Below are 10,204 nucleotides of genomic sequence, written 5' to 3' on the forward strand. Positions count from 1 at the left end.
CTTATAAATGTGTGTGTATTTGTGCGTGCATGCATGAGCATGTGATGAGAGAGAGAGAGAGAGAGAGGAGGGAGAGAGAGAGAGAGAGAGAGAGAGAGAGAGAGAGAGAGAGAGAGAGCCTCTAAGCTTTGTTAGAGTAAGATAATAAGGTGCTCTTGATATAGATATATGATATGGAGTGATGAGTGTGGTATGCATAGGATGACTCTACATATTAAGAAATTAGAATAAAAAAAAGAAAAGAAAATAGTAAACCAAACGTATTAACAATATAAATGGATTGAGAAATGATAATCTTCATGAGAAATGATAATCTTCATGAAGATAAGATACACCCTTGTAGGGCTAGACAAATTGTAGACCCTTGTAGGGCGAGACAAAATTGCTCTAGAAAGAAAGACACGGAGGTAGGGGATGGGTTCATAATATCTTGGGAGGATAGAGCTATCAGCTAATGAGTAGTTTCTTTCCCAAATAGATGATGGGTACTCATAGGTGAAGGAGTAGACTTTTGAATTGTGGGTCCTGAGATGAGTTGAATTGAGGGTAGCTAATGGTAGTCATGGAGGAAGAAGAAGTAGTTCAATAGCTAGCTTGCTTCTGGATAGGGATTTACTATCTTTCCAGGTCATAATTCTTTTGTGCTCCTCCTAGCAGGAGATATAGGGAAGCCGTCGCTCAAGCCGGGGAGAATCTGTGCTCCACGGGGACCTGCTCCAAGGGGTTTGATTTCAGGGGTTCTGTGGAGGTGATAGGAGGGAAGAGGTGAAGAGGGGGGAGAGGCCACGTAGGGGAGGGTCGTGGAAGGCGTTGTTGCCAATGAAGGCAAATGGAGAAGGCGCTTTGAATGAAGCCTCGAGGGGGCGTATGTAAACATTTAACTCTTCTTCGTCGTCGTCATCGTCTTCGCAAACATTCCTTTCTTCCATGGCGTCCACGGAACCTCTCTTGCACAAGCAGCACAAGCAGCAACAACAGCAACAGCCACAGCCACAGCCACAGCCTCCTCCTCCCCTCCCCTCCACCCCTTTCTCCAAAGCCAACTTCCTCAGCCTCTTCTCCTTCCACTGGATCTTCTTCCTCCTCCGCTTGGGCAACTCCACAACTCTCCACCTTCGCGATGTCCCCCCTATCCCCCCCTCCGACCACTCCCAACACCTCGTTTCTCTTCTCTCCTCCTCCCTCCGCTCCCAGAAATCCCCCTCTTCCCCCTCCCTCCTCCGTGCCTTGCTCGCTTGCTTTTGGCTCGACGTCCTCTCCACTGGCCTCCTCGCCTTCCTCAAAGCCGCTGGCCTCGTCTTGGGACCCGTCTTCCTCTACTTCTTCGTCGATTACGCCTCCGGCAATGTCCTCTTCCCTTCCGAGGGCATCGCTCTCGTCGTGGGAATCTGCGTCATTAAGCTCACCGAGAACTTGTCTCAGCGCCATTGGTTCTTCGGACTCCGTCGCTTGGGCATGAAAGTTCAATCGGCCGTCACGGCTGTTGTTTACGAAAAGGCCCTTCGTCTGTCCAATGTTGGTCGGAGAAGGCATGCGACGGGAGAGATCGTGAATTACATCTCTGTAGATGCGTATCGTCTGACGGAGCTCGTATGGCAGCTGCATTGGGCCTGGGTGATCCCCTTCGTCATAGTCGGGGCACTTGCGATCCTCTTCGTCGTTGTCGGTCTGGCAGCCATTCCTGGATTGGTTCTCGTTATCTTCTTCATCGTTATCAACACGCCATTGATCTTGGAAATGCAGAAATGCCAGGGCCAGTTTATGATAGCCCAGGACGAAAGATTGAGGGCAACCAGCGAGATCCTAAATGGAATGAAAGTGATCAAGCTACAAGCTTGGGAAGAGAAGTTCGAAGCGATCATCCAGCGGATGAGAGATTCAGAATGGAAGTGGCTTGCTGGAACTCAATCGAGAAGGAATTATGCCACCGTGCTTTACTGGTCCATGCCAACCATTGTCACTTCGGTTGTGCTTGTAACCTGCATTTTTCTCGAAATCGAGCTCACATACACAGTGGTCTTTACCGTGTTAGCCACTTTTCGCATCATCCAAGATCCTATCAGATCCGTCCCCGACGTTCTGTCTGCGTTTATCCAAGCCCGCGTCTCTTTTGAGCGCTTGAATCGTTTTCTAGCGGAGCATGAACTATCGGAGAGTGATGTTAAGAGAGATGTGTCTACCATCTCCGATTATGCGATCAGAGTCGATGGCGCTGTGTTGAGCTGGAATCCCGAGGATTCAATTCCTACATTGAGAAATATAAACCTGGTTGTCAAACGAGGACAGAAGGTGGCTGTTTGCGGGACGATTGGGTCTGGGAAATCTACTCTGCTGTATTCACTTCTCGGCGAAATACCGAAACTATCAGGAACGGTGAGAACTTTCGTGTAGTTGTACTGTTTTGACTTCGAACGCGTAATCTTACTCGTCGTATGTTCAATCTTCTAGGTAGAGTTGTCAGGCCGCATAGCCTACGTAGCTCAGACTGCCTGGATTCAAACCGGTAGTGTGCGGGATAACATCCTGTTTGGATCAGATTACGATGAAGCTCGATACAAGAAAGCTGTACGTGCTTGTGCGCTGGAAAAAGATATGAAGAACTTTAGCCATGGCGATCTCACAGAAATAGGGGAGAGAGGTATAAATATGAGCGGCGGCCAGAAACAGAGGATTCAGCTAGCAAGGGCGGTCTACAGCGATTCGGACATTTATTTGTTGGACGATCCGTTCAGTGCGGTCGACGCTGAAACAGCTGCTGCGCTCTTCGAAGTAAATCTCGCTTTTAATCTTCGCATGCGTGAAGGTCTGTCATGGCGTCGGAAGGCTTTGCTTGAATACGGGATGCGTGTCTGTCATGAAGGTCGGAAAGCAGACTCAGTTAGTCACAGATTTTTGTGAACTACGGCAGACGTTAATTCGGAATTTTGTACAGGGTTGTGTAATGGGAGCGCTACGAGACAAGACCGTTGTGCTGGTGACGCATCAAGTGGAGTTTTTGCCTGCGGTTGATTCCATCCTGGTATGTCTGTCGAAGATATGAAATCGTCTCGAGTCTCCGTTTGTAATCCGGCGTTGGTACCATGTTATCTATCAATTTGTCTGCTTGCAATTGAATGTCGTGCAGCGCCTTCGCAAAACGGATGATTCTTCTGCTGAATCTTCTCTGTCCAAAATTTCGTGCCGGAATGCTGATTCTTCTGCCATAGTTTCGTTCGTTGGCACTTGATGATGCATTTACGACGAATATCTATGTAAATTATGCGGATACACATGTGGCATTCGAATTACGATGGATAAGATCCGGCATTTTTGTCACGACGGTTCTGTCGGACTAATTTTCGTCTTCCGTTGTTGCTGCGCAGGTCATGCAGGAAGGAGAAATCTGGCAGTGCGGCACTTACGACGATCTTCTCCTCTCGCGCGACGTTTTCCAGCGGCTGGTGGAAGCGCATAACGAGGCTCTCCATTCCGTCTCGGGCGATGGCGATTTACCGTCCGCAGAGCCAGGTCCTTCCGCCGGACCTCTCCTGCGCCCGATGAGCAAAGATGAAATTCTGGCCAAGAAAAGCAGTAGATCGGATGATTTCTCCCCCGACGATCAGCTCGTCCAAGACGAAATTTCTGTAACCGGCAGCACATTTTTGAAACCTTACGTCGATTACGTCCAGGTTGCCAAAGGAAAGCTCGTCTTAGTCGCTGCTATCCTGGGCCAGATTGGTTTCTCTTGCATCAATATCTTCAGCAATGTCTGGTTGGCAACGCAGCTTTCCAATTCTGCGATCTCTACCACGCTTCTTGTCGGAGTTTATGCTGGAACTTCCGTCGCCAGCGTAGCATTTTTCTACTTTCGGTCATGGATGGTCGTCGATCTTGGTCTGAAAGCCTCGGATTCCTACTTCCGCGGCCTGTCTCGCGCCATCATGCAAGCGCCTATGTCATTTTTCGATTCTACTCCTTCGGGTCGCATCCTGAATCGGGTACATTTCTCCACACTTGAAGACCTTCACGTCACTCCATTTGTTTTGTTCGTTGCTTCAAGGCTTCTGTCGACGTAGATCTCGACATATTTTCCGTCTGTTTTGTTGGATGCTTGCAGGCTTCTGTCGACATGAGCATGCTAGATCTTGACATACCGTTCAGTTTGGGCTCTGTCTTGGCCTTGGCCTCAGACATGGCGAGCATGGCGATTCTGATCGCCGTTGCAACATGGGAGGTGCTCATCGTGATCATTCCAGCTTTTGTGCTTGTCCAGTATATGCAGGTGATCATGTTCCCCAAGAAGTTCACAACAAAATCCGTAAATTGAAGTTGATCGTTGTTGCGTAGTTTACACATTTGAATGTACACACAGGCCTACTATGCCGCCCCAGCGCGAGAACTTTCACGAATAAATCTGACCACAAAGGCCCCAATCCTCAACAACACTGCTGAGACGATAAACGGCACCGCAACGATCCGAGCATTTGATATGGTAGATCAGTTCAAGAAGAAGAATTTGCTGCTCATAGACACAGATGGAAGCATCTTTTTTCACAAACACGCTGCACTCGAGTGGCTGGTACTTCGGATTGAAGCGAGTTGCGCTGTTGTGGTTACGATCGCGGCATTTCTCGTTGTCTTCAGAAGCCAGATCTCTCCAGGTGCGTCCCAATTTGAGTCGAGCCTCACAGTCACATTGAAAAGCAATCTAACATCTTTTCACGCCTTGAATTGAATCACGAGATTTTACGATGCAGGTCTTGCTGGATTGTCGATCACCTATGCGCTTGCCCTGAATAACTGTCAGATTTACCTGTCGTTCCGCCAATGCATGCTTGCAATCTTCATCATATCTGTTGAACGATTGAAGCAGTACATGTCTTTGCCCAAGGAAGCGCCTGCAATAATCGAATCAAGTCGGCCTCCCTCTCATTGGCCTTCCAAAGGAAACATCGTCTTAGAGGACTTGCAGGTAACTCGAGAAATAGCCGTTTTGTCTGCAACAAAGCTTTCACAACGACATATCAACCTAAAGTCTGCAAACATTTTTCCTCAGATTCGATACAGACCGCACTCCCCGCTCGTTCTCAAAAGAATATCATGTGCATTCGAAGGTGGGCACAAAATTGGGGTTGTCGGCCGAACTGGAAGCGGGAAGACAACCTTAATCAGTGCTCTCTTCAGACTAGTGGAGCCAGCAGGCGGCAGAATTTGCATCGATGGCATTGACATTTCTACCATAGGGCTACACGACCTGCGATTCAGGCTCTGCATTATCCCGCAAGAGCCGGTTCTTTTCCGTGGTACAGTGAGGACGAATTTGGATCCGTTGAATCAATACACAGACTTGGAAATCTGGGAGGTAAGAAAAGCCGATGATCGTTTCGGTCAAAATACTATAAAGGATTGTGCTAATTCACGGGGGAGCTAATGTCTAACGGCCGATAGGTCGATGGGGAAATTTCAACTTTCAAGCTTTGATTTGATGCCTATTTTGACGGATCAATACTACTTAGTTTGTCAAAGATGCACGCTTATGCATAATTACTGCTCATTTACCCGTATGCAACAGACATTAAGGAAATGCCAGCTCGGAGATGTGATTCGTAATCTTCCGCTGCAGATCGAGTCGCCTGGTAAGACAGTGGAGGACATGTGGATGCTTCGTCCATTGTTATAAGCTCATTGTGCTCAAATCAGGTGGGGGATGATTTGCAGTGACGGATCAAGGGGAGAACTGGAGCGCGGGGCAGAGGCAGCTGTTCTGTTTGGGGCGAGTGCTACTGAAGAGGAGCCAAGTGCTGGTGCTGGACGAGGCGACAGCGTCGATAGATGCGTCTACAGATGCGCTATTACAGAAGGTGATCAGGGACGAATTCTCTGCATGCACGGTGGTGACGGTGGCTCATAGAATACCCACAGTCATTGACAGTGACAAAGTGCTCGCTCTCAAAGACGGTAAATAAGCTGCTCACATAGAAAAGGCTGCACTCAAAAGCTTACACATAAAAGGCCTGCACTCAAAAGCTTACACATACAAGGCCTTGCACTTTTGCTAGTGCTCCATATTAAGCTTTTTCTGCTCTATTGTGAAGGGTTTAGTTTATCATGCTACTCTCCTGCCTGCTTACTGTGCCTTTTCTTTTTGGGTTTGTAGGTTTGGTTGCAGAGTATGCTTCCCCACGCGAGCTCATGGATCGTAAGCACAATTCCTTGTTTGCTCAACTAGTTGCTGAATATTGGGCTAAAGCTGGACGTAGCCCTTCTAGCTTTAACCTCGCCAATGGCCATTAACCTCATCTTTTCCGTCTTTTGCCCAAATAAGGGCCCGGTTGACCTCTCACGTTTTTGCCTCCTAGCTTGCTTTGTAGAGAAACTCCCTCGAGTGTTGTGGGGGGACACACAAGCCTTTGCCATAGAAATATGTGAGCATATTCTTGTTTTATAAGTTGTTTTTGAGTGTGTTTCTAAAACAGAAAATGTTCTTTTGTATTACAACAAAAATTATATAGGGCCATTACATCCTAAATAGGCCCCCTAGCGTGAAAAATTGATTAATTAGTTTGGGGGGAGAGGAAGGGGGGGGGGCCAGAGAGGGGAGAAAGGGTTAGAGACCCAGTTCGTTGGGTCACAAGGTTGGATATTAAATGCGCTTTAATTTTAAGAAACAAATTACCAACCCACCCTTGAGCATGTGGGCTAGAGATTACACTCCCAAAAGCCCATGTCTATAGCTCTAGCGTCCCATGCCACGGGAACTTATTCCTTAGGAACCATTCGCACATCTCTTGGTCCTTCATGTAGAAGGAAGAAGTCTAGGCTCAAGATCCAACCTAGCCCATCTAGTGGGCCATCTCAATACCCTTGGCCACTCTTATATAAATGAGCATGGAAAGAGTCATGCTTAAATATAGCCAATTGGCCCTTCACGAGGACATGAATTCTAATGTAATTAAACTTACACGTGAATACCTTGGACCTTCGTGGCATGGGAATTTTAGGAGTTCTAATACGTATATCTGGCTCAAGGAATTAATTCCTAGAGACCCCAGGCAAATTGTGCACCTGTTGGTGTATTAATTGTGCCTTGAGGTAGTTTCCCAGTGATCCCAAAAGAGTGGTAATAATCCATTTACTATTTTGGGATTAAAATTTGCCAATTGTGTCCAAGGGCCAAAAATAGCCAAATTCAGATGCACCCAGGGCTAAGTTTTTAGGCCCCCTCAACCATAGGCATTGCTTGGATGATTCGTTTACTGAGTGATTTAGTTAGATGAGCGATCATTGATATTGATAGAGGGGCAAAGCATTCGATACAAAAAATTGCCCCTCTCTCTTTGCCCTACTCTCTCTCTCTTGCTCTCTCTCTCTCTCTCTCTCCCTCCTAGTACACTTATATTTCTCTCTCCATCATGTACCCACGTGTGCTCTCACTTTCACTATCTTCCTCAAATGTACACACTCGAACACTGAAATATAGGAGATTCCTCCCCTCCCCTTTCCCCTTCTATGCCTCTTGTATGCTTGCAAGTACATACATGCACACATCCTTCTTACAGACTCTCTCTCTCTCTCTCTCTCTCTCTATCTCATACGTAAAAAAATTATCTCATGTGACTATTACCCTCACACACACAGACACACATGCATGCATGCACGCGCGCACATATACATACACAAACACTCAAAACTTAGGAGACATGTATACATAGACACACAGATACTCAAACTTAGGAGACATACACACTAACTCATAGACATGAGTACATCAAGGTTTTTCTCATTTATTAAAAACAATAGGACAATCACACTTAGAAAAGATAGCATACACAATGTTGGTTATGGGACACAATATGTGATGTATAGATAATCACCTCATATTTTTATGCCATTCTTGTTTCAATTAATGCGCATGTTTGATGACGCTCTCTCTCTCTAATATACATGGCCAACCTTAAGCATGTGATGTTGGGATCATAAACATTAAGCTTGTAAGAGTGTGTCCAAGCAAACAACGTGGAAGCCACACCGTTGGGCCACCATGCCAACCCATTGGATGGCACCAAGTATACAATGGGAGGCAAGTGTGGCCAATCTCTTGCTGATCCGCTAGTTAAACATATGTTAAATATCAAGAGGGTTCACAATTTTATTTTTATTAAAGGGGGTTGAGATTGACAGAAAGCTGATACACCTACCTCGCATGTGCTTACACCTTCCACAAATTTGCGGGGAAGACAAATGCTATACTCATAAGAATATGGTAGTCAAAATGGATTTACGCTCATAAGCACATTGTTGCCGTGTAGGACAATTTCGCCTTCTTGATATGGGAGGCAAGTGTAGCCAATCTCTTGCTAATCCATTGGTTAGGCATGTGTTGAATATCAAGAGGCTTCACAATTTTATTTCTATTGAAGGGGGTTGAGATTGACAGGAAGCTGATACACCTACCTCGCATGTGCTTACACCTTCCACAAATCTGTGGGGTAGACAAATGCTATGCTCATAAGAATATGGTAGTCAAAATGAATTTACGCTCTAGGCACATTGTTGGCGTGTAGGACAATTTCGCCTCGATCTATCATTTCCACGTTACCTGGTATCTAGTATGTAGAAGTAGACCACAGGTAAGAAATGGAACCATCATCTTGTGCCTCACAACCAACTCACAACCAAGCCACGTACAAATAGTTTCTCTACAAACTTGGTTTACTATGTTACTATAGCAAAAGGCACCATCATTTAAGCGAATTACATAAAGAAAGCATCTTGATTGTATTCCATCCCATGTTTGTGCCTACTCCCAATGAAGAGGGGAAGAAAAACCATGGTTGGGTAACAACTTGATGCAATCATCTATTGATTTGAAGCGAAATTGGAAAGAAACATCCTCTTGAGCATCATTGTCGATTGAAGGTACAGATTGATTCCTAAGTCCCAAGCGTGAGTGAAACTCCAAATCTTGTGGCACCTTACACTTGAATTTTGCAAAGAAATACGTGTGGGACTATACATTGCGACTTGCTTAGCGGAACCATACACTCACTATTGTGTGTAAATCACTACTCATACATTCAAGCAAGATTTCCACTACCATCAAGGCTTCATCAATCTATTCTTTCAATGCAAGAGATTTGTTGTTGAAGAGATCACCCATGCTTCTTCCCTCTTATGTGATTTCAATGTAAGAGATCGTAGAATATTGCAAGCATATGCAGAGTGGTTTGTTGTTCATCCTCCATGATATTGCCTTTGCACCCCTTGCATCCTCCCTCTCCTGTTGCGATTCCAATTGTCACCCCTACCATAGTGATTGTAGTTTAGATACAACTACCTCTCAAAAACATTATGGGTCAAGTTACTTGTAGTATGCACTGTCCTTCATTGTATACAGCTTGTGCTCGTCCCAATTGAGAACCCAAGAATGCATCCAAACTTGAGTATTGTCACCTATAAATGGCAAAGCTTGAATAGCCATTAATGGTGGTTGGCATGCTAAACTCCACAATAGCGCTCCCTCTCTGCGCTTACCACAATCACCATTTTCCTTATTCATTATCTACTCCTGTTGCTTACTTTATGTCTTGTTTTGGAGAGCCTAAATATCAGAAATGAGATTGTAGGATGCTTACTTTGGACTTGAAATAGATCCCGCATCTTGTGTGGCTATTTCTTTGTCAGTCTCGACATGCTTCCCTACCCTCAACATCTGTAAGCGCACTTGGGGCTACTTCGTTCGCGTTCACGTCTAATGACCTCGTGAGGCCCCTAGCCTTGTGGCTTGACATTAAAAAAAATCTTCTTCTCCTCCTCCTCCTCCTCCTTATTACATCCATTCAAACATAGAGGGCTTCTTTCTTGGAAAAACAAATTGGGAAACCTCCTCTAGAGACTGCTTACCCTTTCCCATGTTGAACTCTCTTTAGATCTATCTTTCCACTTAATCAGACATTCTTGCCATATCGTATGTCGTGTTCTTTTTTCTTGTTTATGTAAAATTCTTTCTAGTTCGTGTGGTAAAGCTGTAGGTTCAATGAGTTCAACTAAGACTTTATTTTTAATAAGATTATCGTCATCTCTTAATTTTCTTTTTAGCCTACTAACATGAAAAACTGGACGTACGCTATATCCCTCAGCTAAGGCTAATTTGTAAGCAAGTTCTCCAATCCTCTTAAGTATTGTGAATGGTCCACAATACCTAGGAGACAACTTCAGACATTTA

General features: G+C 45.4%; 1 protein-coding gene across 1 annotated transcript; it reads left to right on the top strand.

The window, feature by feature from the left end:
* Window positions 1-902: 902 nt before the first annotated feature.
* On the top strand, window positions 903-6,400 carry LOC147889986 (ABC transporter C family member 8-like). Its single transcript, XM_087390898.1, has 11 exons — window positions 903-2,373; window positions 2,449-2,769; window positions 2,933-3,019; window positions 3,363-3,977; window positions 4,097-4,261; window positions 4,352-4,640; window positions 4,737-4,951; window positions 5,036-5,341; window positions 5,552-5,615; window positions 5,698-5,937; window positions 6,137-6,400. Exons 1-11 carry the CDS (start codon window positions 928-930, stop codon window positions 6,271-6,273), a joined length of 3,885 nt encoding a protein of 1,294 aa, XP_087247024.1. The 5' UTR covers window positions 903-927; the 3' UTR covers window positions 6,274-6,400.
* The last annotated feature ends 3,804 nt before the right edge of the window (window positions 6,401-10,204 follow it).

The sequence above is a fragment of the Dipteris shenzhenensis genome, chromosome 19, assembly GCF_047967505.1.
Source record: "Dipteris shenzhenensis isolate YYH24624 ecotype China chromosome 19, Dip_SZ_1.0, whole genome shotgun sequence".
In the NCBI taxonomy this organism is placed as follows: Eukaryota; Viridiplantae; Streptophyta; class Polypodiopsida; order Gleicheniales; family Dipteridaceae; genus Dipteris; species Dipteris shenzhenensis.

What these genes read in the sequence shown, in the direction of transcription:
- LOC147889986 (XM_087390898.1), top strand. Translation starts at nt 928, where the DNA reads ATGGCGTCCACGGAACCTCTCTTGCACAAGCAGCACAAGCAGCAACAA. An exon ending in TGCTTGTCCAGTATATGCAG is followed by an intron (nt 4,262 to 4,351) that starts GTGATCATGTTC and finishes ATGTACACACAG; the next exon opens with GCCTACTATGCCGCCCCAGC. An exon ending in CAGACTTGGAAATCTGGGAG is followed by an intron (nt 5,342 to 5,551) that starts GTAAGAAAAGCC and finishes CGTATGCAACAG; the next exon opens with ACATTAAGGAAATGCCAGCT.